Source organism: Tympanuchus pallidicinctus, unplaced genomic scaffold, assembly GCF_026119805.1.
Source record: "Tympanuchus pallidicinctus isolate F22 unplaced genomic scaffold, pur_lepc_1.0 scaffold38, whole genome shotgun sequence".
NCBI classification, from domain to species: Eukaryota; Metazoa; Chordata; class Aves; order Galliformes; family Phasianidae; genus Tympanuchus; species Tympanuchus pallidicinctus.
The window spans coordinates 784,744-811,360 of NW_026294756.1; the positions used below are offsets into that span (position 1 = coordinate 784,744).

General features: G+C 57.3%; 2 protein-coding genes across 3 annotated transcripts; both read right to left on the reverse strand.

The window, feature by feature from the left end:
• Nucleotides 1-255: 255 nt before the first annotated feature.
• KLHL26 (kelch like family member 26) lies at nucleotides 256-16,238 on the reverse strand. 2 transcript variants are annotated; one of them, XM_052699831.1, is made up of 3 exons: nucleotides 16,025-16,236; nucleotides 6,159-6,341; nucleotides 256-3,410 (listed from the first exon to the last, which is right to left on the reverse strand). In XM_052699831.1, the coding sequence occupies exons 1-3, from the start codon at nucleotides 16,069-16,071 to the stop codon at nucleotides 1,829-1,831; spliced, it is 1,812 nt and encodes a 603-aa protein (XP_052555791.1). In that variant the 5' UTR covers nucleotides 16,072-16,236; the 3' UTR covers nucleotides 256-1,828. The 2 variants fall into 2 exon arrangements, with proteins under 2 accessions (XP_052555791.1, XP_052555792.1); XM_052699832.1 differs by lacking the exon at nucleotides 6,159-6,341 and having other exon boundaries at nucleotides 16,025-16,238.
• Nucleotides 16,239-21,577: 5,339 nt separating this feature from the next.
• TMEM59L (transmembrane protein 59 like) lies at nucleotides 21,578-26,594 on the reverse strand. Its single transcript, XM_052699836.1, has 8 exons — nucleotides 26,370-26,594; nucleotides 25,041-25,146; nucleotides 24,780-24,871; nucleotides 23,888-24,034; nucleotides 23,711-23,810; nucleotides 23,325-23,433; nucleotides 23,116-23,233; nucleotides 21,578-22,971 (listed from the first exon to the last, which is right to left on the reverse strand). Exons 1-8 carry the CDS (start codon nucleotides 26,526-26,528, stop codon nucleotides 22,813-22,815), a joined length of 990 nt encoding a protein of 329 aa, XP_052555796.1. The 5' UTR covers nucleotides 26,529-26,594; the 3' UTR covers nucleotides 21,578-22,812.
• Nucleotides 26,595-26,617: the final 23 nt, after the last annotated feature.

Consider the following 26,617-nt stretch of genomic DNA (forward strand, 5'->3'; position numbering starts at 1 on the left):
AGCTGGAGTCCTTCCAGGCCACGTTACAAAAAATAATTGTTTATATCGCTATCAAAAGAACGTCCTGGTAACCAGGAGAGGTGGAACCCTGCAGCACAGTGCTGCAAGTCCCAGCGAGAGGACGTGGAAACCGTTCTCAGCACCTGCTCTGCAGTGCCCACAGATGGGAGCGGTGGCACCAGGAGAGCTGGCTGCACTGCACACCACAGAAGCAGAGCTTGCCCACTTGACTTCAGCATTCTGAACACCAGCGAGCACTTTCCATCCATTTATTATTGGCAAACCAGCAGATAGATAGAAACAAACCAAACTGTGCATCATTTTAACTGAAATTTCAAATGCAGAAATGAGCTGAGGTCTGAGCACTCAAAAGTGCTTCCATGGTCAGAAATATCCTTAAGTGAATCTGAGGTACGGAGTTCATGCTTTGCACAGCCCTGATGAGTGATTCATCCGCCACACAGACATCAGACGTTGTCTCTAAGGGTTACAGCACGGCATTTATTTAACCAGCAGAACGCAACAGTTTCTCTGAAAAGAAGGCTACCTCCATCAAAACCCAACTTCCACAGGTACAAAACAAAGCCCTTGAAACAGAATGCCTGGTAAAGGAAGAAACTTCAACTTCATTTCTCAGTCAAAATTAATTAGAAAAAAAATGGCTTGGAGGAAAGGACAGTTCAAGAAATAACAGTATTCTGTGCAGCAGAATTTCACAAAAATGACAGAGCCGTCTTGAAACCAATCTCTTAATTTAAAACACCCACCAGCAACAGAGGCCATTCGCCTGGACTTCCATCTCGTCACGAAACCCAGGCTCCTCTTTACAAGTCAAGAGAGAAAACCCTCCAGCAGGTGAATGAGCAGCACCCACCTCCCTGTGCAGAACGGGCTGGGTGATGCGTGCAGGCAGGTCCTGCGCAGCCCCTGGGTGCTCCCTGCTTCAGCCTGTGTTGGGTCAGCCCAGACAGCAGCTGCCGAGCTCTTATTGCCAGTGAAGCCAAACAAATTTTTGGCAGCTATAAAAAATCGTGCTCGTTTCTGTGTGATCAAGTTATCAACATGGCTTTAGTGCTGTGAACCAAGGATGCCCCAGTTAAGGGAGAATTTCTGGACAAGAATATCATGCTGATGTCCGGAGGGGGTGAGCAGGGGATCTGGAATTGTGGTGTAATCCAAACAGGGAAGAACCAACAGAGGCTAGAGGTGTGCAGGGGTAAGCATTCCCCTTGTACGAGGGGAAAAACAAAGCAAATCACCTCTGAAAAGCAAGGATCTGCTTTCCCAGCCCAAGCACCTGAGCTCTTCCAGCTCCCGCTGTCTCTTTATTGCTTCTGGAGGTCAGTGTGTTATACAGGTTTTGGTTTTTTTTTCTTTGCTAAAAAACAACAAATCGACACACAATGATTTTTGGAGCTATTAGTAAAAATCACACCTGAACTCTTTGAAACATACCACAGTACTTAGTGACTCCTGAGCTGTCAATGTTTGCAATGTGTAATATTGTTAAAAATATGGAAAGTTGGCAGAATGCATTCCCACCCCCCTCCCCACACACACACTTTTCAGATAAAGAAAAAAAGAGAAAAGCTTTTTCCAGCTGTAACATCTGCTAAGTCTAACTAGCTGACAAGTGCTTCTGACAAAGCACGCTTGCCAGAACACTATGTAAGAGAAGAGGAGGGACTTCACAGAGGAGGGAACGCAAGCTATTTTTCTCCTTCCCTCGCCCAGAAAACGCACGATGCCATTTGCAAACAAGGAAAACGACACGCCATCCCAACGACATGCAACACGAGGCGACCCCACGGCCAGCACAGCAGCTCAGTTATCTCTGCGTCGTGATCTGTGGCAGTATCACAGGAGCACATGCTATCCCAGCAAAAGACTCTGGAAAATGCAGGTCCCTTTCCCATTCATCAGTTTCTGTGTTGTACACCTGCACAATGCTCGTGACGTTGTTCAGATGCCAGTTGTACCCCCCTACGATGTAAATCTTTTTTTCTAGCAAACAACAGCCGGCTTCCGACTGACCTGCGCGCATGGGGCTCACTGTTGTCCATTGGTCTGTTTCAGGCACATAATATTCCACGGCCAAAACATCGAAACAACGGTCAACGTGGTCCATGCGGCCTCCCAGAGCGTAAATCCTATTATTTGCACTGACCATGGCATGCAGGACTCTGGGTTCGTTCATCGGGGTTTTAAACTCCCACTGATCCGCGGCCGGGTCGTAGCAGTGCAGGGCCTTTTTATCTTCCACCGAAATCCCGTACCCACCCGATATGTACAGCTTGTCCCCCACCGTGGCCCCGGCGTGCCCCCACGTCCTGCGCTTCAGGGAGCACACGTAAGTCCACTCGTTGTCTTTGGGGCAGTACTTCTCCACAGAAGCCAAGCTCCCCGAGCGGTTCCTCCCGCCCGTGGCGTACACCATGCCGTGCAGGACGTTCAGCTGGAACTGGATCCTGCTCTCCTGCATGGCCTGGATTCGCAGCCACTGGTTGAGGTGAGGATCGTAACGGTAGCAGATATCAACCGCTCCTTCGCCGCTCCGGTACTGCAGGTGTTGCCCCCCTACGATGTAGACAAAGTTGTCCAGCACGGCCACGCAGGAATGGCTGCTGCCCACCTCCATCTCCGTCAGCTCCTTGAACTGGCGCCCGCCGGCGTCAGGCAGGCAGAACACCTTGCAGCTGACGGTGCGGTCGTTGTCGGTGTAAGGAGTGCCGCCGAAGGTGACGAGGGACAGGACGTCGGAGCGGATGGTGGTGCGGGGGGACTGCATCTCGTGCTGCCGGAAAGGCAGGATCTGGTAATTGAAGGCCTCCAGCAAGTACTGCCGGCACAGGACGTCCTCCACCATGATGTCAAAGGTCTGCACGTTGTCCACCAGCTCGGAGGACTTCATGAGCGGGAAGCGGATGTGGCAGAGCACCTGGCTGGCGCTGGCACGGCGCGTGGGGTCGTACTGCAGCCAGCGGACGGCGGCGCGGAACAGGTCGATCTCGCTGCAGCTTTGCAGCTTATTGCTCTGCAGGAAGAAAACGAGGCGCTCCAGAGGCAGGTGGAGGAAATCCTCCTCCTCGGAGATCTGGAGGAAATGCCTGAAGGTGAATGCATCGACGGATTCCTTTAAGGAGGCGAGGCTAAAGGTGGTGGCCATCTGCCCGATATTGAGACACGTTTCTACGCTCATGGCAGATTTCAGGAATTCCTCGCAGAGCTCCACGACAGGCACCATCTGGAGGAAGACAGCAGCTCCCAGAACGTCCTGAATGCAGTCAAGATCCAGAGTCACTTCAGCACTGTACGCGAAGTCTATGATGTGTTTCAGTCCCTTTGCAGATACACCTTTCAGTTCGATCACGTCTTGGCTGGCTTCTCTCATCCCGCCTGTGAACATCGCCCTGGAGGTCAAGAACACAAACAAAAATTTCCCCCTCTTTAATAGCGCGTCAATGATGTAATACTTCTCATTTTTTTTAAACATACTGAACCTCTTAGGAAGGATGGGGGGGGGGGGAATAAATCAAGGCTAAATCTCTAAAAGCCGGGAGAAAAAAGAAAAAAAAGAGCATGCAATTACTGATATACAGCTTGCATAAACAACGCACTGAGAAGTCACATTCAGCTATCGCAGTTGGGTTTGTCAGTGCTGCTTCACCGGCACTGGATGCAGGAATGGTTCCCAGGACAAAGCGCCAGGAAGTGGTCAGAGCCATCAGAGCAGGGAGCGCTGTGTGCTGGACCAAAGGAGCCTTGATATTCAGCAGCCAAAAGCAACAGTGGGATCTGCAGCAGCACAGGCTGGCATCCGTAACTCTAACTTCCTGATTTTCAACTATGCAGGATTTGTGAGCGTAAAGAAGAAAATACTTTGGGGAGACATCCATGCTCAGAAGTCAGCGAGCCCCTGAGCTGGCCTGAGAGGGGCCTTCAGGCAACGCCATCGCACCGGAGGTGAGTTTGCCAAGGGCTTCAACGCTGCCATTGCAAACAGAATTTACACAAGGCTTTGGTCATTACAACAGAACCTCCTCTCCAAGGCTCCTTCCCAATGCCTTATGAAAACAGGAGTTGCGACCACTTCAGAAAACGTCTGTTATGTTGCAGTACGACAGCAGGGGGCTGGAAGGCAATTAAAAAAGAAAAAAACACAACGATTTTCTTACAGCACAGCTGCAAGCACATCAGTTGACCAGGCCAGGCTGAGATTAGGCCCTCGATCACCTCCTTGGGAGGCTTCTAAATTCCACAGGAAGCGCATACCACGCCGAGCACTGCGCAGGCATCTCATAAACTGCTGCTCTGAAGCAGGGCTGCGTTTCCCAGGCACGGGGCCTGCAGGCGTGATGGGGACATAAGTGCACATTGTTTTTTATAGGTTTACATTACGTTTCAGCAGTTTTTGTTACATATTGGTGGCTGGGGGGCAAAGGTTTGCGCTGTGTGTAGCATTCAACAAGCAGCAGCAGAGCGATTCTGCGGAAGGCAAAGTCAAACCAGGTTGCTGAAGAACGGTGACACGTGGTTTCACCACCCAGCATCGCTGTACAAACATCACAGCAAGCCTACAAAGGCTGTCACACCAAAGACCGTTCAAACTGCCTGCACATTTTAGGCCATTTTTTCACCATTGATAACCTACTTTTTCATGTCTGAGAGGTGAATTCACTGTGAAGGCACACTGTCAGAGCTGCAACGACTTTAAGATACAAATTGCTCAGAGCAAATGCTGAACAGACCTTCTTCCTCTTTAGCATCAACACAGGAATAGAGAAATACCTTGGGAGTGCTATCAAAAGACAGGAGTTCCAAGTTTCCTGTCCAAACCAGGCTAGAAGAACTGCTGCCGTCCAGCACAACCCTACAGAAAGCTAAACGACCTAAATAAGGAAATATCTGCACATGAAATCAGTTTTCTGTAACCGAGTGACCAGGAACGCTGTTCGCAATTATTTGTCCATACAGCAGATGAGAGCACTCTGCTAAAATCCCCCTGCAGATCCCATGTCACCAAACAGCAAGCTGCCTGATCCCCTGCCCCAGAGGAGATGCAGGCATGTGTGTGTGCTCATGCATTAGCTGTACAGAGCTGGCTGTGCACAAGCAAAGGAAAGCATCGCCGTTGCCATGATGAAGACAAACCACCAAATAAAATGCCATTCCTTGAAAAAGTGTTATGGTTTTAAAACGCTGATGGTATAAATGCTTCAAGTTCACTCTTTTCCCTCCCCTCTTCTGCATAAAGTGCATTTTCAAAAGCTAGATTATTCTGCCATTGTTCCCCAGGACAACCTTACTTAATGCCACAGACCTTATAGCAAGAAACCCACTCAGCAATTACATTTCAACAAGGGAAAACACACTAACAGTGGCACTGCATACAGCATTTATGAATACAAATAGTGCTATTAGCATTTGGTGGAAGATCAGCTCCATCATTAATTGCATGCCTGTTAGGGAGAGCGATAAGCTCGGAAGGTTTATGTTACCGAGGGGAGTCAGAAGGGAGAGAGAAGGGAACAGCCTGGAAAATGTGAGGGTCCTTAAGAAGGACACCATTGGAGCAGCTGAAGAACTGGGATATTCGAGGCCTACGTGCCGTGCTCCTGGTCACCTGCTCAGGTCAGGAAGGAACCTGCGTGTCAAGGGGCTGCTGAATGGGGAGAGAACCCCGTGCCACAGAACTGTCAGACAAGACTTTAATGGAGGCAAGATGGATGAACTCCATTTTTCACTTTAGACTGAACTCCCTGCTCTGCAATTGGTTCACCGTGCCTTCATTTGGCAAAGGAAGCTCATCTCCATGCTTTGGCTTTCTACAGACACAGAGAGGGACAGCCGTTCCCTATGGGCTGGGGAACACACGCACAAAACGCCTCATCCTCCTCGGGGTGGCTTCAAGATCTGCCCTCGAGATGGGTCTCAGCCCAGGGGCTGCGGCAGAACAACCTCATCAGAACGCAGAGGGACAGACCCCACAGCTCCACACGCCTCCAGGGAATCCCACTGACACGTGTGGTGCAAACCATACCTCAAAGGGCTGTGGGGAGTGATGCTGGGGCACGGTGGGGAGGTCGGGGTAGGAGAGGATGGGGAAACAGAAACCAAGGGGAGAGGTAACAGTGCCTGCTTCCCTATCAGATTCTCACCTGAAATAGTCACTGCAGGCAGCCAAGACAACTTTATGAACCTGAAACACTTCATTATTTATAGTGAGGATGACATCAAGCAGCTGAGCCTGAGCTCGGAGCGAGGCCAGTCCCTGCAGTAGAGTGGTGCTGTGGCCAGGAGCAGAGAACGTGCATTTCAGGGTGCTGTTCTTGTCAGCCATGCTAAAAACAGAACAAGAGAGACAGGCTGGTTTTAAATTAAAACAATATGTGGTATACCTACAAAGCATGCTGGGGGAGATACTGTAACACAAAGCAGTTTGAAAGCAAATTCCCAGCTCGACAGCCACACAGACCATCATGACATCAGTACCTCGGTTGTATTCCCTTATCCCAGCACAAAAGACACATCCAAAACGTTCACTTGCACTCGTGTGTTACTGACAACCTGTCACGCCGCAGCACACGTGGGCTTTGGGACCAGCCAAACATCAGTAAGAAGGGCCAACATCTCCATGAACAGAGGTGTCCACGCACTGCTGCTACCCCAGAGTCCACCCTGACCTCGACTTCAACCACGAGACTGACTCACAGTTGCTTATTCTTCTCACCACCTAACCTAAGTGCAGCTGTTAGATATTCCGGACCGTCCAAGGACGGCCCTGCTCGCCCTGTTTGATCCTTTCCTTATGCCTGACCCTCCTGAGAAGAGCAGAATATTGCACAGACCGGCTGCTCTAACTAACGTCAACTGTTTGAACTGCACTGTAAACAATCCCCTCCCAGTGTAAATATTTCCTTGGTTTTCCCAATGCCTCTCACACATGTTCCTCGGTGCGTGGAGCATCGCTCCTGCGTTCACTTGGCCTCGAATGCACTTGTCGGTGAGAACGCTGCATTTGGAGGTGAACAGCAGCAGCAACTCTGCACGAGTGGGAAGGACACTGCGACACTCTGTGCTCCCCTGAAGGTAAGCCCAGTTGTGCTGCAGGTTTCCTGAGCCAACCCAGGGCAGTGCGTCCCACAGCTGTGCGCTGCTCTCACACCGACTGAAGGAGAAATCTGAGGCTCACTCGCAAACTTCATCCAACTCTGAACTAGTTTTCTGGATCAACATCCCATGTTCTCTGAATTCTTCTGGGAAGAAAACACACAAGAACCAGTCAGTATTCAGGATGGATCTTAGCTTTTCAGAAGCCACCTGCTATCGGGGCTCTATGTTTTCAAGGGATGTTTTAGGGAAGCGTGACGTGAAAAAAGATCACAAATAGATGACAACGAATCTGGAAAACAGCATTTCGTGTCCACAAATCCACACCATCTGCTAACAACCAACCCGGAGAGATCACCACTGCCACCACAGCAGGAGCCACACACAGAGGACCAAACAAGTAGGTGAGGTCAGAGGAGCGTGTGGGAGATGGGATAACAAGATGGGGCTGTAAACAACCCTCAGACGATAAGGAACAATAGACAGGACTTGCAACTTGCCTCACTTATCAGACTGCAATTTCCTGCAAGCTTTAGAGAACAGGCAGGCCAGGGGACATCTGTCACATCCATCAGAGCCCTGGGGAGCCAACGCAGCTCCGCAGTGCTTTGGGATGCTGCGGGATGCAGCGATGCATTTTTGCAGTCTGCTTCGAAACTGCGCCCCAAAATCCATGCGGGTTCTTACTGGGATGGCTGACAGCACTCGGCTGTGCTTCCCCTGAAATCCCTCCCTCCGAGTCAGAGCATGGAGAACGCCGTCCAGCTACAACATCCTTCCCCTAATAGAAAGGATTAGCAGAAAGGCAGTTGCTGACAAGACCCTTATCCATGACTTCGAGAGCCAAGAAACATCTCTGCACTCCCACTCCTCCCGTGGCGGAGGAAAAAAGCGATTGGAGGGAGCGACTACATGAATATTCATCGTGTCAAACTCATTTGACTCCTCTCTTCAGAGCAATCCGCAACATCACAGTGAGGAAACGGCCTTGTCCTGCACGCTGCCCTCCCCAGGCCAGCTCTCGCTGCCCTGAATGCACAGGTAAAGCACACCCGAGGGATGGCAGCCCCACAGCTCACTGCAGCCTCCTTCAGCTCCATCTCCTGCAGGATTCTTCCCATGGCAGTTTTCTTCACTGGCTCCTTTTCCCGGTGCTGGCGTAAGGATTTACCCACAGACGACTGCTGTACCCACAGAATGGCACAGCCCTCCCCGTGGGGGTGCCTCTCCAAACAGCACCTGAACAGACAGCCCTCCCTTTGCTTTTTTCTCAACTAACTTCCACAGCCACTGCTAATAACCAGAGAATAAACTTAGAGAAGATATTTCTGGGCTACAAGAAAAGAGTTTGTATGTGCTGCAGTTCATTTCACCAGTAATTGTGAGCAGCAACCCCAGGAGAGCTCCCCACATGGGTCCTTTCTCCCTATTACACAGCAGTGACACAATCTTCCAGGTAAAAGAGGCAAAACAAACCAAAACCCAACAGTAAGAGAAGCACTGCTAATGTCCAGCTTCATTCATTCTGAAAGAGACATTTCAGAAGAAGCTCATGTGAGCTGGAAGCAAGATAAACCTGAAAAACCATGAGGAATCAGTAGGAAACTTCACAAACAAAAAAGAAGAAAAAGAGGGAGAAGAAAACAGCAGCAGAGTTTGCAGCATGGGTGGCAGGAAGGGGCCTGCAGCAGAAGCTGCCACCCCCAGGCACAGCCCCATCAGCACCCAGCTCCGCTCCGCTTGCTGGAGGTGGAGAGCAAAGCAGCAGTGGGATGCCAGAGGGAAACCAGCACAAAAGGAGGCCTTGAACGTTTGAAAGTGCCTTTGTGAGGCTGCCTCTATCCAAAGCACAGTGTATGAATATGCCGTGCATTTGTTGCTTAACACTTTGTTACAGAAGCAGCAGCCTTGCAGACAAACTTGAGCGGAGCTGCATCTCCTTCCCAGCAGTTCAGAACATCCTTTGAGATAAAAGCCATTCATCAAGCACAATAAAGTGTTTATTCTGCTCCTTCCCCCTGCCCTTATGGGTGCAGGCAGGGCTCTCAAGCTTCTGGAATTTTCCTCATTTCTCCATCTTTGCTCTCAAGAAGACGGCAGAGCTTTGCAGGGCTCCTGTGCCCACAGTGTGCTGCAGTGGGGCTGAGCAGTGCCACAGCAACACGGCTGCGCCCCGCTGCAATCCTGCTCTGAAAGATGTAAAAAGGAAGAGTGTCGGCCACGGCATCCCATGGGCTGCACGGCTGTCTGACAACGGCGACACGATGGGGGTCTTTAACATGAATACATCAATACAAAGGCGACTTCACCAGGACAGAAACCCCACTTTCCGTATGGGAAGAGCTGAAGAGGCATCTTCACATGAGTACCGCTGCATCCACGGCACAAATGGAGGCGATACAGGTTGGTTTCGTAGCTGGATTTCAATGCAGACACTGAGAAGACGGACTACTTGCCTTGGGCAGCCCTCTCCAAGACCACTGACATCACTGACAACTGGTTGTCAAGAAGGGACTGCCAGGGACAAGTAATGGGATAGAGGATTTGTCTCCAAGCCACTGTTCTGAAGCCAGATTGCTTTCAATCCTCTCCAGTCACTGCAGGACAGAGCTCAGCACAGATCCGTGACCACAGCTTGGGGACAACCGACACCAACCCGCGTGCATGAGGAGAAGGTGAAAGCGAGGGCTAAGGGAGCTGCTGCAGGCAGACAGCAGGCAGGGAAGGCAAACAAGCCCAGAATTTTTCCTCTTGCTGCTGCCCTTATTGCAGCACCATGGCTGTGTGCTCCTTCTCACCCCAAGCGCTGCCCACATCCTAACTGTCATGTTCCCAAGCAAGGACTGCTTGATGTCAGACCCAAAACAGATACAGTGAGGAAGCATCAGAACACGGGGCTGGATGCTCACGAGACCTCAAAGCCGATGGGCTGGGACATTTGAGGGCCTTCAAGAACTGCCAGCCCTGATGGCGACGTTCCGCCCGCCGCACCGACCTCAGCCTCACCCGTGCTCTGCTCTCAGGACAGCTGGCCCTGCTCTGCCTCCCCTGTTCTGCACAGCACCGGCCGTAATCCAAGATGCATTTCAAGCTAATGAATCATTTCACTTTTTTTTTTTTTTTTGAACCAAATCTGTACTGATGATTAAAAACATCAAAGCGAGAATTAAAGGCTTACGAAGCATGAGTTCATATTTCAGCGTGTTTGTAACTCCTGCACAAGTACAAACAGAGGGAGCCACACCAGGAAACACTTCAGCCGTGGAATCAAAGAGAAAAAATTCTTTTGCTACACAAGTGCCTGGCCTTTTGCTACTCTTCCTTCATCACATGGTCCTCCATGGAAGGAGGGATGGTTGTGGTGCTAGCATCGCTCTGCATCCCTGCTCAGCATCCCTGCTCAGCATCCCTGCTCATATCCACCCACGTTTTCCTGCTCTCTGGGCAGGTGGTGCTCGGTAATGTTTCATACAGGAGGAACTCAAGGGGCTTGGCAAGATTTCCAAGCAGGGCAACCTTCCAGCCTCTACAGTAAACACTTGCTCTGAAGGCAGGACCCCGCGGGGCATGGCTGGGGTACAAAAGAGGACAGAGGAAAAGCAGCAGCTTGTGTGTGTTCACATAAAGTACGCGGTGCCACATAAACAAAGGGCTTGGGATTGCAAAACAGCCGGCCAGGCACCTTCTGAGCACTCCAGCCTGCAACAGCTTTTATGGCGAGAGCAACAGAACCACCACAAAGCTGCAGTGACTTTATTTAGCACGTACAGCGTGAATATTGAGGGCTCTGCTCAAGAATAAGTTTGAAAGGCAGCATTATAGATACTTCAATAACGCAAATCATTTAATGCCCTCAGTTTCACGCCTAAGTGAAAAACACATTCAGGTTCTGATTTTTAAACTACAATTAAGACACATAAAATCAAAACAAAAGTCAAACTCCCTCAGATAAGTCACCGGTAGCCATGGTTACTGCAATATCTCAGATCCTAAGGCTCCCTATCACATGCCCCAATGCTGAAGAGGAGCTTTTGGCACCCTGCTCTCCCCCCCCAGTGCCACAGCAGCCCCGTGGGTGCAAGCAGAGCTGCACTGTAAGGATTGCTGCCCCTGGAGCCCCCCAGCAGCACAGCACTGCCACAGAACCCCCAGGAACTGCACCTGCCATTGAGTCCTTAGCAAATGCAACAGCAATTAGCACGGCAGCTAATTAAATGTTAACGCACTGAGTGAAGGCAATGGTTCCGTCATCTTTAGAAAGACACGTGAGCAAAACCTCTTTGCTCCCTTTTCCACCTCCTCCCCTTAATTCCTCCTCTTTCCCTCCTCTGCCTCCACTCATTTTCCCTCTTGTTGACACCCTCTTGTTCATCAAAAGCAGTAAATGCAAGTGGAAAGCCTGAGACCAACATCTCTGTTCAGAAGTGACACGCCATGTGGGGTGCTCAGATGAAGATCATGGATGAGTTCGAGCTTTAGAAAGATTTCATGCTTTGTGGGGAAAAATGGTCTTCTGCAAAACGTCTCAAAGTGAACAGTGAGAATTCAGCAGCGGTTTGAAAAACCTTTTGTCTTTTAAACTTCCAGTCTCAAAGTTACAGTTAATGTCTGGAGAAGGGAGAACCATACAGAGTCACTACTGTCAGTTCTGAATCTGGTCCTCCCCATCCACTTACTGCTTGTACTTCAGCATCCTCCAGCCCACCTGTCCCAAAGCTGGAGCCAAGGAAACCCCCAGGACCCAACTGCAAGGCAGAGGTCTTTTCAACTTCTTTGTCTTAATATTACTGTTATTTTTGTATCAGGAGAAGTTTGAACATGTCTGCATCTCCTTCTTGTTTGCTTTCCGACTGGGTGCAGGCAGAACCCAGCGCACACACAGATATTCTGCCTAGACTTCCATCGTAGGTTGTCTGCAAGCCAAAGGAGGTGGGATTTGGGTTTCTGCTACAAGCGCTAATGAAACTGGATGTCTGTCAAAAGCTGGCTGGTGAAATGGTGCATTGGAGCATGGAACAAAAAAGTGGAGGGCGAGACATCCGAACACATTAAACTCTGTGCCACCTCGTGGAGTTTCAACGTGAGGCGATGGTCAGTACAGGCTGCACCCGGACAAATGGTGAGAAAAAGAAAAGAAAAAAGAACGAGATTCTTCAAAATGCTTCTGCATCAGAGCCAGGCTCATCTCTGTGCCACCACCAGCAGTGCCACCACCACCAACCTGTGCTTTCACAGTGCCTGAAGGTGCCATCCCCAAACCTTACAGCAATCGGATTCCTGTCGGCCCCAAAGCCGATCCCACTGAGCCTGGAGCAAACTGAGCCCACACAAAAGTCACTCAGAGCACATAAATCACTGTGGCAGCCATGGGCAGCAGTGCAGCCAGCTGCCCCCTCCTGCTCCCAGCTCCAGGACCACCAGAAGCACAGCAGATCTCACACTGCACACACTGTGACCATATTCCCACGCTGCATGGCTCCCAACGCACTGTGATGCTGTTTGAAGGCAGCGCTGCCAGCAGCCGGTTCTCCCACCACGTGCCCTTACAGTCAAACCCTGGCTTGAAAAGAAAGCAAGCGAGACCAAATCAGAGGTACCAGAAGCCCAGACCTCTGCAGCACATCCCTGTCCTCGTTCAGCCCCCAGAGCTGCAGCGGGTGCCTCCTGCACCCCCACCCACCGCCCCTGCAGCACCAGCAGCAGCTGAGCAAAAGCTGGGAGGCACCCAGTGGTGCTGGGATGCACAGCACAGCCACCAGGACCACCCCAAAGGGACACGGCTGGGCTGCTGCCTTCACTGTGGTCAGCAAGGTGGGATCCCTTTTTTGCATTCAGAGAGGGAGTGGTGGAACTCAGCTGCTCTGAGGCACTGCCTGCGCCGGCCAAAAATCCAGCAGGTCCCGTCCCAGCCTCCCAGCTCATCACAAGGCAGCAGCTCCTTCAGTCTTCACCCTTCAGTCAGGGATGGCCCATTTCAGCCCCTCTTGCAATTCAGAGCAGAAAGGGACCCCTCCAGCCCACACAACCACACTGATCCCTTTGCTCCACGTGAGAAACTGAGGACAGCTTCAAAACCCGACCATGCGCTCCTCAGAGCAGCGCTCGCCTCAGCCCATTTCTGCAGCACCCTACAGCATTTTCCAGGCAGCGCTGCAATAGAGGTGACAGCAGTGCGGTCACAGAGTGGTGCTGGAGCAGGCAGGGAGCAGCAGAGCCACGCTGCCGTGACCCACAGCACGCTGCTCCTCCTCACTCCACTCCTCCACCCTCCAGCCGACCGCCCCGAGCAGCCAGGGATCTCAAGCAAAAGCAATGCGAAGCGATGGAACAGCAGGCAGGGCAAGAAACCCCCACCATGGCTTTTAAGCAAGCTGGAGAAAGCACTTCTTGCAGCAGATGCAAACAGCTGCCCCAGCACTTGGCACCGTAACACCAATTCCAGTTCAGTTCCATGAGCAGATCTCACCACCACGGCCGCCTGCAGCTGCTTCCCTCCTTACCTGCACCTCCCACGTACCTGCAGACAGGTGTGGGCCCATCCCAAACATCCACACACCTTCCTGGGCAGCTTGGCTCCATGCACACCTCACACCACAACAACGCAACCCAGGGCAGCCACAAGTGCAGAACAGCCCTTCCCCAATTTTCCTCATCTGCACTGATTCCTCTGCATGTCCAGAATTCATCTTCCATACAAATAAGGAACTGGAAGAGACACTGCAGCCTTCGCCTCACGGTGTGAGACTTCTCTACAGAGCCACCAATACTGAGCAAGAGAAAAACCTGTGCAGAATCACTGGGTTTTTCTTCTGGTCTAAATAAAGCCTCCAGCTCAAAAGTCTCCCAACACTGAACAAGAAAGCAGCAGTGATTTTTTACAGCGATTCAATCAGAGTGTAAACATTTCCATGTCTACCAGATCTAACAACTACATCTGCTTTTCAGTTGCCACGTGGCAGAGTGCAGGACGCACAAACCACACAAAACTTCGCATGGTTGCAAAAGGAAAGAATGTCCAAGCAAAGACCGAAGCCGTGCGAGGTTACAGCAGCACGGAGGTGAGGCCGACAGCCCCTGCTGCGATCCTCCTTCACCTGATTGCCTCGCCGTGCCCTGCCGACCTGCTGTCCCTCTGGGAGCAGTGGGGTTAGGGGAGCTCAGGCTGCCTTCCTCTCGATGTGAACACACATGTACTCACAGATAAGAGGGACCTGCAGGTCCCCCATCCATCCGTTCTGGTTTTGACAGGTGGGATCGCTTTCGGCAGCGTGTAACAGCATTAGGGAGGGCTTTGAGGAGTGTTTGTACAGCCCGGCTGCCCTCCTTTCCTCATGGGATCAACCCAGGCTGGAGAGACACAGCCCTCCCCAGCAGCACATCTGGGCACCCCAATTAACTCCTGCTTGAAGGCCTACGTGATGGCATCCATCCATGCACCCGAAAGATGTTTTCCCTGTACCTCTGTGTGACCTCACGTGGTGCTTTGTGAGCAACGCTGCACAGTTCACACATCTCACTGCCTTCCCCGACTCAGGGCACAACGGCCGCAGAGTTTCTGCTGCTGGTTCTGCTCACCAAACCCAAAGTGCATCCCTGTGAGCAGCACCGAGCACAGCTTCACCAGCAGGGTAACACTGCAGCTCCTTCCGTGCAAGGCAAAACACGAAACCAGCTGTAGCTCAGGAAACTATTAACAGGGAAAGGAGGAAAAAAAACAACAAAGTTTATTTCAAAAGGGAAGATTTGGGCTGTTTGCTTTTATTTATAAGAAGAAATCTAACCACGTGCTGTTAAAACAACAAAGCAATATGCAAGAAGAATGCTGCAGAGGACACAAACGTGCTGTGAGTGCTTCTCCCGCATGCACACGTCCCAAACAAACCGGGTGCAGAGCAGTGGCTGCGCTTCACACCATCACAGCCCCAAAGCTCCTGCCATGCTCAGAGCACGGGGCTGAGGGGCTCCCTGCACCCTCGTCCTGCCCTGGGCAGCGCATGGCACGTTGCCCTCCTGAGCCACGCGGTCGCAATTCCAAAGATGGAAATTCTGCCCGTGCTGTTTGGGTAACGGCACCAGCGAAATGGCATGTGCAAGGAACGGCGAGGCAGGGCTCCATCCTCTGCCTCAGAGAGCAAATATTCAGTAAGTGGAAAAGGTCAGGGGCAGAAGGAGCTGTCGAGGAGGCACTTTTGGGTCGGACGGGGCCCTGAGATTCTCCTCTTACTGCACGGAGGCCGTGCTGTGTCTCCAGTGTCCCCCGCAGGCTTCTCCCCATATCCTCCAATAAATCCATCACTTCAAACGTGACGCTGACATCCAGCGAGAAGCGGCTCTCACTCTCACGTTTCACCCGGCTTTTAGTTTTAAATTATCCACGAAAACAAACCTACGGACACACAGAGCGCCGCGGGGCCGCTGCCCCATCGCGGGGCGGTTCATCCCAGCCCGAAACAAACCGCTGCCATCCCGCAGCGCCTCGGGGCAGCGACCCGCGGACAGACGGACGGCGCGGCCTTCTGAGCGCTGCCGGCTCCGTGCTGAAGGAACCGCAGAGCACAGCGCGATGCGTCCGTGCTGCGGGGAGAGCGCCCCGCACCGCATCGCCCCGCACCGCCCGGCTGTGCCGCTCGGGGCCGCGTGGCTGCACCGCAGGCCGGGCCGAACTGAGCGCCAGCACCGCGCTGACGGAGCCGCGGAGCTCCCGCAGCGCTCGGAGCGACGAACGCCGACCGGGGCGGCCCGGCCGCGGAGGCGGAAAACGAAGGAAGAACGAAGCGCGGCGCGGCCGGAGCCGAGCGGCCCGCCGTACAGCGCGAGCCCCGCCCGCCCCGCGCCCACCCGAGCCGCTCCCCGCTCCCGGCCCCGCGGCCCCGCGGCTCCGCCCCGACCCCGCGCCGCGCCGGGCCCCGCTCACCTGCTGGGCCGCTCCGCTCCGAACTCCGCACCTCCGGACTCCGCCATCTTCGCTGCGCCGCCGCGGCCGGGCCGGGCTGGGAGGCGGCGGGCGCCGCGTTAAAGGCGCAGCGGCGAGCGGGGATCGGGGAGCCGCTCCGCCACCGCCGGGGGTCACCGCGGAGCGGCCTCGGGAAACGCGGGGACCGCGGGTGGCGGCGCCCGGAACGGCTGCGCGGTGCCGCGGCCCGGGGGAGCGGAGCGGCTTTGGGTCCGAGATGGGGGTGGGGGTGGCGCTGAGCCGCACGGCGCCGTGGCTGCGCGCTGCGGCCGCTCGTTTTGTGAGCGCGGCCTCGCGGTGACCCGCAGCCGGGTGCTGAACGATTTCCATCGGGACTCCGTGCGTGAAATGCCTTCTGGGTTACGTGGTTACATGGCCCCTGGCCTGGGGACGGACCTGCCTGCGTTGAGGGCAGTCAGTGGAGCCCAACAACCACCCAACCTCAGCCACCACGGAACCCCAGGCACCACCCAACCTGAACAACCACCCAACCTCAACAGTCAGACAAGCTCTCAATGACCACCCAACCCCAACAACAACCCAACCCCAGCTACTGCCAAACCTTAACAACCACCCAACCCCAGCAACCACCCAACCTTAACAACCACCCAACCTCAACAACCACCCAACCTCAACAACCACCCAACCCCAGCAACCACCCAACCTTAACAACCACCGACTTCAACAACCAAACAACCTCAACGGCCACCCAACCCCAACCACCCAACCTTAACTACCCAACCCCAACCCTCGCCCAGCCATCCATCCTGGACCAGGCTTTGAGGTGAAGCCCGTGCTGTGTGGGCGCAGCACTGCACTGCAGAGGATGCCGTTCTGTTGTCACACCTGATGTCCTCGTTGCCTTCCCATGGCCATGCCCGTGGCCTGGCCTCATGTGCTGTGTAATTTCTCAAGCCGCCGCGCATCTGGAGGCGGCGGATGGGCAGGAGGGCATTCCACTGCCAGTGGAAATCCGGAAATTATTCATTCTGGTGGCTCTGCCAACGAGCGTGGGTAAATCCCTTTGATTTCCCATGCCTCGGCATCCACATCTGTATAAGGGAAAGGGGGAATAAATGGGCTTGGAAAGCCGTGAAAACACCCTTTCAAGTCAGCCTGATGAAAACTTCATGTTCTGCAGCCCTCTGCTTCAAGGAGAGGAATCTATTTCAGAGGCAACGCTGTGTCTTTTTCCTATTTAAACCTTCTAAATCTGCTGGAGCATTAAAAATATTTGGCATTTCCACAGCACATTTCATTCCCAGCTCCAAATGCGTTTTACAGACATTCATTAATTAAGCCCCATGAAACCTTTGGGAGAAAGGGAAGCAGGACTCATTAATTTGCTGTTTGTGTGGCTGCGGTGCCACCGCGCCGTGCTGCGCTTTGGGATCGCTGCTCCTGCCACCCCCAGCCCTCATCCTGCAGCACCAGCCCCATCCATTCCGCCCTGCTTCCTCCCGGGCCGCTTTCTCTCTGCAGCTCCCCCTTCCTCTTTACCAGCTTCACACTTCACACCTCCGCATTTCATTTTTCAGGTTTCTGTGTCCATTATCACAAGCACTTTTGTTTCAGGCCGCGGTTCCAACCTGGCCCTGCTGCCACCCGGCCCTCAGCGCTGCACCTCTGCTTCCCGGCAGGAAAAGCACCGCATGCTGTAAATGCCTTTCACATGTTCCCCAGATCCCAGTTAAACAGAACCCCCGAAGTCTCCCAAAAGCATGAAAAATGCATTTATACGACGCTGGAAGGGAGATGTGTTCCATAACAGCTCTGCTGACCAGGCGTGCTGACTTGTGTCATGCGGAGAGGGAAGCAGAGGGGGTATTTCGTGTTGCTCCAGACTGCCGATGGGACTCCATCTCTCGCAGCAGATCCAGGAACTTCCTCGTTACCGTTATTGTTTGATTTTATGGGCCATTTGATATTTATTTTTATTCCTATTCATTATTTGTTGAGTGCACTCAGCCCCATCCCCACGGAGCCTGACTTATATCTAAGGTGATTTTTACGAGCAGCGTTAGCGCAGCAGCACTGCTGTAATGCATTGATCCTGCACGCAGCCGCCAGGGCAGCCCAGCTCTCCTACTGTGGAGAGCTGCGATCCCCCCATAAAAGCCCAAATCCAACTTACAGGGGAAGAAACAAAGGGATCAGCCCCAAACTTTGCACATCCCTCATTTTCCTGAGGCTCGCTGTAAGCCGTCGGGATGTTGGAGCCCCACAGGCACGAGGCCCAGCCCTGGGCCTGCTCAGCACCCCCGAGCTCCCTCCTGTCACAGCCTCAAGTCCCACATCTGTGCTCCACATCTGCCCCGGCACTGCAGACTCCCCATAAAGTCCTGGGCTTCCCCCCCCCCACATTTGTCCCACTAATGCCCAGCAGCAGCTCTGCACACTGCTGTTGCTCAGCTCCATTGGCTGTGGGTGCAGGCAGCCATCAGATGGAGCTTTTTTTCCCAATTCCTGCTACATTCTCCCCAACACAACGCAGCCCCTCGCCTCCCCTCACGCTGTCGGTACAGAGGAGCAGTTGGGTGACCTCTCTTGCTCGCTGTCTCCACACAGCGCCAGCACCAGCGCTGCTCCGTCTCCTGCTGGCACAGTGCTGGTGCCACTTCTGGTGCTGGTGCCATTTCTGGTGCCGGCAATCGCATCCTTCTCCGTTCCTGGTTGGCTGCTCCCCCTAATCCCCGTGTAATCCCAGCAAGCACATGAGCTGGGGAAGCAAACGGGCTGGGGCAGGCCCGCACGTACCAGGGCCGTTCCCTTCCCCTTCCTTCCATTTCACCCCATCAGGACGCCCTGCTCGTGTCTCCTCACCGCCGCAATCTGGCACAGAGATGCTCCCGGTGCCTCCCGGGGGGCTGTGAGCACGGCACACCCCCTCCTCCTCCCTCACAGTGCTCCCGTAGGGCACAGAGCAGCTCAGCACAGAGCTGAAGCAACGGTGCGTCACAGCATCCTTGCTGGGATGGAGACCCCCGGCTCCTTGGCCAGGGGAAAGCACGGCCGTCGCATCCCGTACAGCCAACAGCTGTGTCCGTGCACCCATAGGTGTAGGCACGGCCGTGCCCTGCAAGCTGGAGGCCAGCTGGAGCGGAAAACCGGCAGCGGTGCCACGTGGGCTCTGCTTTGCGGGGCGGCTGCACGACACCCGGCGTCCTTCCGCTCCCAGCGCCGCCTTCAGCGTCGCTCTCCGTCCCCAGCGCCGTCCGACAGAGCCGCGATGCAGCAGAGCGGCCCGGCCCGGCTCGCACGTGTCGTCCCCCGGTGAGCAGCGGGTTGCTCCGCCGCCGGGCGCCCAGCAGGTGCTGCGGGAAGCCGTTCCCACCCGCGCGGCCAAACCGCAGCCATACGGCCGCGCTCCCCCTGACCAGCTTGGCTGCGCTCCTCACCTGGCAGAAGAACACACGGCAGCGAGAATAAACACGGAGGGAAGCGAAAGCCCCTCGCGGCCCAACGCACGCGGTCTGTGTTCCAAGAAGTAATGAAGCCCAGGGAATGGAAAATTAATGTCACTTGGCGGCCGGCGGAGGCACGCAGCGCAGTGCCGGCTGCGGATGGGGCGCTCCGGCCAGCGGCACCGCGCCGATCCCTGCCGCCTGGACACGGGAAAGGATTTGGCTTTGTTGCTCCCCCTCTCCCCCGAGCCGTCCCTCGAGCTGGGCTGGAATGTGCGTGGTAGGGACAGAACCAATCCCATTAGCACCAGGAGATTGTTTTTCGTTTGGTTTTCCTGTTGCTGAATCACCCGCGGCTCTTCTCCTCCCGGGGGGGGGGGGATGTGGAGAGGAGGATGGGCAGCTGATTCCCCCCCCACCGGCAGCCGGTCCGACCCATCCTCATCCTCACTCCTCTGGTGAAGGTTTACCCCCCCCCCAGAGCCCCAGCCCGATGAAGTTGCTCGGGACAGCAGCGGTGTGGCCGCGCATTGAGCAGAGAGCGGTGAGGACGCAGGCAGCCCTTCCCCAGACGAGGAGCTCGGGCCCTCTTTCCATCATCTTCAAAACACGCGCTCTGTGAAGGCCCAAAACCGCCGCTTCCTCCCCATTGTGTTCCCTTATCAAAGCCCTTCATTCCTCGCTGTGAGCCGCGGAGAAGCCTTGTGTGGCTGCTCTGTGCTCTGTGCCCAGCCGGCCCTGCTGGGAAGGAGCGGGGGGAGCAGCGGGTGCAGCCCCCCCGTCCATGGATCGAACTGCCATGGACACAGCGGGGTGCACGAAGGGGGCTTTGGGGACCCTTCCCCACCCCCCCTCCCCCCATCCCAGCCCTGGGTTTCTGCCCCATCAGCTCCCGGGGAGGGAAATCCGTGCGTGAACGCACGGCAGCGTGTGAGCGGCGGTGGAGCGGGGCCAGCTCAGGGCAGCTGAGATTTCAGTGGAGCAGGGAGGGGGGCGCCCCTGGGGGGTGGAAAAGGCAGCGGCAGCGGCAGCCGGACCCAGCGGGGCTGCGAGCGGCGGCACCGAGCGGCACGGGCACCGAACGGCGGCACGGCACGAACCGGGCGATGCTTCGAGGTGCACCGTGGGGTGCTGGGGGGGGGCAGCTCGCCGCTTCCCCCCGGCTTTTTGGCGGCCGTGGGGCCGCCGCTGGCCTCAGCGCGGCTGACAGTCCCCACCTACCGGCCTGCGCTTCCCTCCCGAGCGTGGCTGAGCTGGAGCCGGTGGGGAGGACGTGGCCCTTCGCAGCCCCCGATGCCCACCGTGTGGTGAGGGCGCGATCCCACCTCTCCTCCCCGTGGCATCGCTCCTGGCACATGGGGCCACACACTGCGATTTTTGCTTTCCCCGTGAAAAACTTGCAAGGAGGGAACGAGGAGGAAAAAGGCGTCGGGTGGAACTCAGCCCGGCTGCCTGCAGGGGGGTGGAACCAGCGGATTTCATGCGTCTCTCCTCACTGCAGCGGGGTCCCTCCTCACCTGCTCCTTCCTGGGCACGGCTCCCTGCGCCCCGCGCCAGCAGTGAGGAATCTGATCCAGCCTGAAGGCGAGGAGTCTGTTTGCAGCCCCGTCCCAGGAGGGACCGCCGGAGCCCGCGGCGCTCAGGGTCTGCCAGCTGTCCGTCCCACCTCCCCCTGCTCCGGGGGCATTCGGGCAATAAGGGGTTAATGGGTAATGAGGGATCGGGGGGTTGTTGGGGGGCAATGCTGTGCCGTGGGCTTCCCACCAAGGGTTCCCGAAGGGCTTTGTCCCCTTCTGCTCCATCGCCGGGTGCCGGCATCCTCACCAACTCCCCGAGCTGCACACGGGAGGTGTGGGTGGAAAGCAGCAGCGCTGAGACGTGCAGTGAGGGGGGGGTTCGCCTCGGGACCCCCACCTCGGGGACACAGACGGGCTGCAGAACAGCTCTGCTGCGAACGGGGCTCTGTGGGGGAAGGCGTGCGTGTGCACGGCAGCCCTCGCGCTGCGCCGCCTTACAGCCATCCGCGCTGCTTCTTGCACGGAGCCGGGACCGACCCCGCACCCCCGGGGCTCAGACCCACACCCAGAAGCCAGCGGGCCAACCCTGGTACAAACCTTTTATTTCTCCTCCCGTGTCCGACCCGCGCTCTGCTCGCGGTGTGGCGCCAGGTTTGTTTCCTGTGCCCATCTCAGAGTGTGGGAGGGGGGGAACTGCTGGAGGGGACGCTGCACCCCTGGGACGCTGCAAATGAGGGGGGGTCGGGACAAGACAGACTGCACCAACACCGAGCTGAGCTGCCAGAAAGCAACACCAAGAAGGGCACCACAACTATGAACACGAGACCCCCACCCGCTCCCCAACCCTGATATGTTCACTGTGATATGGAGCAGCACAAAATTGATGGGGCTGGGGGACACCTCCAGGGATGCCCCCTCACCCCACAGCGACACACATCACTGCCCCCCGACATGGGGCGAGCGTAGGAACCGACGGGAGGGGGCACGGGCAATAAGTTACTCTGTACCACGTGTTGGGAGGAGGTGGGGGGCTGGGTGCCACCACGGCGTGTCCGGGACTGGCAGACTGCATGCCGGTGCGAATCAAACACAGAACAATGCACAAAGTGATGGAGATGGGGAGAGGGGAGATGGCCCCGTGTGCCCTGAGCACTGCTGCGGGGGGGGGGGCTGCACAACGGGGCCCCCCGGACACCGGCCCTCATCCCTCACGGGGGCACGAGGTCAGTGCCACCCGGTCCTGCCCTGTGGGATGCTGTGGAGATGCGCTGGATGGATCATCCCAGGAACGAGAGGATGGGAAACGTCACTCTGTCACCAGCCGGTGCCCCCCGCCGGTGTCACGGAGTGGAGAGAGAGCACAGAACCATCAGAGCGTCCTGCAGCCCCCGCCAGGGCCCGGCCGGGTGCTCACATGGGCACGGGGGCGGCGGATCGGCTGCTCTCTCCGCTTTGGCTGCCAACACCAAATCCATTGGCCACGTTCCGGCTCCCGCGGGGCCATCGGCGGAAGGGAGTTCCCAGGGCCGGGGCCGGCGCCGCGGGGGCTCAGCCCGAGGTGGGGGCCGGGCTGTGCCGAGCCAAAGCCCCCCAGGCGCTGCCTCTGCCCCGCTGGAGCCGTGCCCGGAGGGGGGGCCGGGGCCGCGCTCCCCCCTTCCATGCTGGCGGTGGTCGCTGGGCTCTGGGCAGCGGGAATGCAGAGTGCAGCAGTGCTGACGGAGGGGGAAAGTTCCAGGCTGTGGCCGATGGAGGCAGAGGGATGGGGTGGGAAGGGGGACCGGCATGGGGACAGTGAAGTGATGAGGAGGTGATGGGGAGAGGTGGAGCACTACAGGATGGTCTTGTCCAGGTCGACCTTGAGTGGCAGCGGCCCCACATCCTCACCGTGTGTGGGGCACAGAGTGACGGCGATGACGGGTGGCAGTGGGAACACACTGGGGCCACGCAGGTCCTCCAGGCACTCCCTGTCTCCATTGATGCTCAGAGGCTGAAAAACAGCAGAGGGCACCGTGTGACCTTGGGCCTCACTGTCCCCAGCCTGCAGACGATGCAGCACCGACGCATAACACCCACGAATGCAGCACCCACAGCATAACAGCAGCACAGGGGCGGCCACCAGGCCGGCCCATACCTGAGTCCTGACGTGCTGCTCGGGGGCGGTCACCAGGCTGGCACAGCTCAGCCACAGCATCACCACGATGGAGAGGAAGAGGCAGGCGGCCAGGATCCAGCGGGGGAGGCCCGAGCGCCTGTAGCACCCCCGAACCCCAGAGAAATGGGGCTGCATTATGGCACTGCACTGGGTATGGGAAGGGGGTCCCCGCAGCCCCCGACACCTACTTGGCCATGCAGCCCAGGAAGTCGTGCTCTGGCTGTGGGGTGTCCATGGGTTTGGCTTTGCCCCACGGCTCCTTCTTGGGGGGGGACTTTTCCTCCTTCTGCTGGGGGCCTGGAAGCAAGAGAAGCAGTGCTGAGAGCGGGCATCACTGTGCGAAGTGCAGGGTGCAGGGTGAGTGGTGCAAGGTGTGAGTTGTGAGGTGCACAGTGCTGGCCGTGTTCCCCTGGTGGCTCGCTCCCTGCAGGGGGTGCACAGAGTTCCTGCAGCTCCTTGCAATGTGTGCCATGGGTTTGGGAAGCAGATCAGAGCCACAATTTGTTCCACTCTGGTGGGATCTGAAGCTGCCAGGAGGGCCCCTGACCCAGACAACAGCAGAGCAGTCCCTCACCTGTGTGGGGTTGGGGGGAGTGGGCATCGTTCCCTGGTTCAGGCCACTCTGGTTGAGTCATCTGAGCTTCGGGCAGCGGGAACTCGATGTGGGGCTGCGACTGGAGGAGGGGAGAAGCAGTCAGCATGAGGGCCCCATCCCATCCAGTCCCCAGCAGAAAGGGCTTGGGACCCCCACCTGGAACACCACCACTTTCCCATCGTCCGCCTGCAGGTAGAAGGTCCACGTGGAGGAGATGAAGCTGTGGGCAGAGCTGACGATGTCGGTGCAGAAAGAGGAGACCAAATCCAGCACCGAGAGCGACGGCGCCTCCACCTCTGCGCTCTGCAAAGCAGCGGGGACGCGGCGTCACCTCAACCCCCCCCATCAAACAGCACCATGCAGGGACACGGCTGCGCCGAGCCCAGCGCTCCTCCAGAGCCCCGTTCCCACACCCCGCAGCCACCAGGGGCCCCTTTGGGACGGACGCCCCCCCCCGGCCCCATCCCGCGGTGTCCCCCCGGCCCCGTGCTCCCCCAGCGGCTCAGGGCGTTCCCGCTGGCAGTGTCCCCATGCCCCGGATTTTTGGCCGTTGTGGCAGTTTGTTATTTTTAACGCATCCCTGCAGGAATCTGCCGCTCCCCGCCGGCGTTTTGCCGACCGCCCCTCGCGCGGTCAGAGCGGCGCACGGGAAAGAAATAGGTCAGATGCTGTCTCTAATTATTCTGCTAAATCTGCCCGGCCCGACCGTCTGGGAAACGCAAAGCAGCGCTGGGGGCGACGCTGTGTCCGTCCCTGGGCTCTGCCCAGTGGAAATGGGATGGAATGGAGTTTTTGGGACCCTCCGCTTTGGCCCTGCTCCCTACAGCACCGCCTCGCTCTGCGCCGAGAGCCCCTTCCTTGGGCTGAAGGCTCGCTTAATTAATTGGGCAAAAGCTGCATTAATTAAACACGGGAAGGAAAGCGTTGATAATTGCTGGGAAGGATCAAAACCCGGGGAATCCACACCAGCGCTCAGCCCACACCTCCCACCCTTGGAACCCACAGCAGAGCCGGGCGGCAGCGGGGGGCACCAGCCCACCCCCCTCACCTGCTCCTTCCTCTGCACGTGGGGCAGCTGCTCGCGGCACCCGGTCCTGCAGCCCCACTGCTCCTCCTCTCCAACGTAGGCCTCGGCGCACGCTGCAGGGCGGGGGTGTGGGGTGAGGATGGAGGGGGGGCAGATCCCCACAGGGGACGCCGGTGCCACCCGCGCCTCCCCGCCTGCACCCATGGGCTGTATGGGATGCAGCGGTGCAGCGGAGGTGTCGGGGTGGGGAGAACCCATTTGGGGTGAGGGGGGGGCGCTCACCTGCCTCACATTCAGCCCTGGTGCTGTTCAGCCCCGCGCTCGCATCCACAAAGTGACAGATGGAGAACAGCCGGCAGCCGCGGTGACAGGCGCTGAGCACAGCGTCCTGCAGGCACAGGGCACAGAGCTGGCACACAGCGCGGCCGGGGGCTGCATCCGACCCCCAGCGTGGCCCCCCCAGGAGACTGCCACACTATGGGGGGCTGCCACCAGCCCCACTGCACCCATAGAGCTGTCAGAGCACTGGGGTCTGTGTCCTGAGAGGATGTGGCACGGCCCTGTGTCGCTGTTGGGCATCCCATATGGGATTCCCTTCTGGAAGGGCTGTGGGGGGTGTATGGGTATGGGGGGGGTGCACACGTTGGGGGGGAGTGCATGGCACTGCGTGCATGGGATCTGCACGCATGGGAGGAGGTTTTCATGCATAGGAGGGCTGTGCACGCATTTGAGGGTTTGCATGCATGGGGCTGTGCGTGCGTTTGGGGTGCGCGCATGGGGGCTGCGTGCTGGGGGGGGGTTTGTAATACACTGAGAGGCTGTGAAAGCAACATTCCGTGTGTGCCTGCGCTGGGGGGGGATCCACCGTGGGGAGGGGCCTATGGGTGCCGGGGGGGTCCATGACACGTACAGTGGGCCCAGATGGGTGCAGCTCCTCCCTCCCCCCTCCCTGCCTCCGGGCAGCGCGGTCCGTCAGGGCTGTTCTACCCGCGGCGGTGTCACGGATCTGCGGCCTCATTCAGCCCCACCGCCGGGGTCGAACCCCCTGCGTTCTCCCCTCCCCACCCCCCTCCCTTCAGCCTCAGTACGGCCCCGTTATCCCCGTTATCTCGGTCCCGATCCGGGGCTCTCAGCGCTCACTTCGCACTCCACCTCCTCACCGCGGCCCCCACCGCCCCCGGGGGATGGGGGGGCTCCGTGACAGGGATACAGAAGGAGATCCCAAAGCAGAATGGGACCCCTGGAGGCACTCAGGCCTGGGGATGGGGACAGCAGTGCAGACACCCCCAGCCCGGGGGGGGTTGCCGGGGGGGCTCAGCAGGGGGGGAACACGCTGACAACCACCCCCCCCCCCCGGTAGCTGCAGGCCCAGACTGCTTGCGGGCAGCGTTGCCCGGTGCTGCCGGTACCCCCCCGCGGCGCTCCCGGTTCCCGGTGCATCCCCCGGTGCCACGGATGCTCCCCCCCGCTTCCCCCCGATGCCCTCAGTGCTCCCTCCCGGTGCTCTGAACACCTCCGGTACCCCTCCCCGGTTCTCCCGGTACCCCCCCGCTGCTCCGGGTCCTTCCCCCCGCCATCCCCCTCAACCTCCCCCCCCCCCCGCCCACTCACCGCCGCCCGGGGCTGCACGCTGCGGCCGCACTGCCGCTGACAGGGGCCGGTGTCCCCGAGCTGCGCCGAGAACGGATCTCCCCCGGCGGCGGCGGTGACGGTGGCGGCGGTGAGCGCGAGGCCGAGCGCGAGCAGCGCGGGGGGGCGCGGGGCCGCCATGGCGGGGACGGAACGGAGCGGAGCGGAGAGGAGATGCCACCGCCGCCGTTCGGCCCCGCCGTGACGCGCCGTGCGCCGGGCGGGGGCGG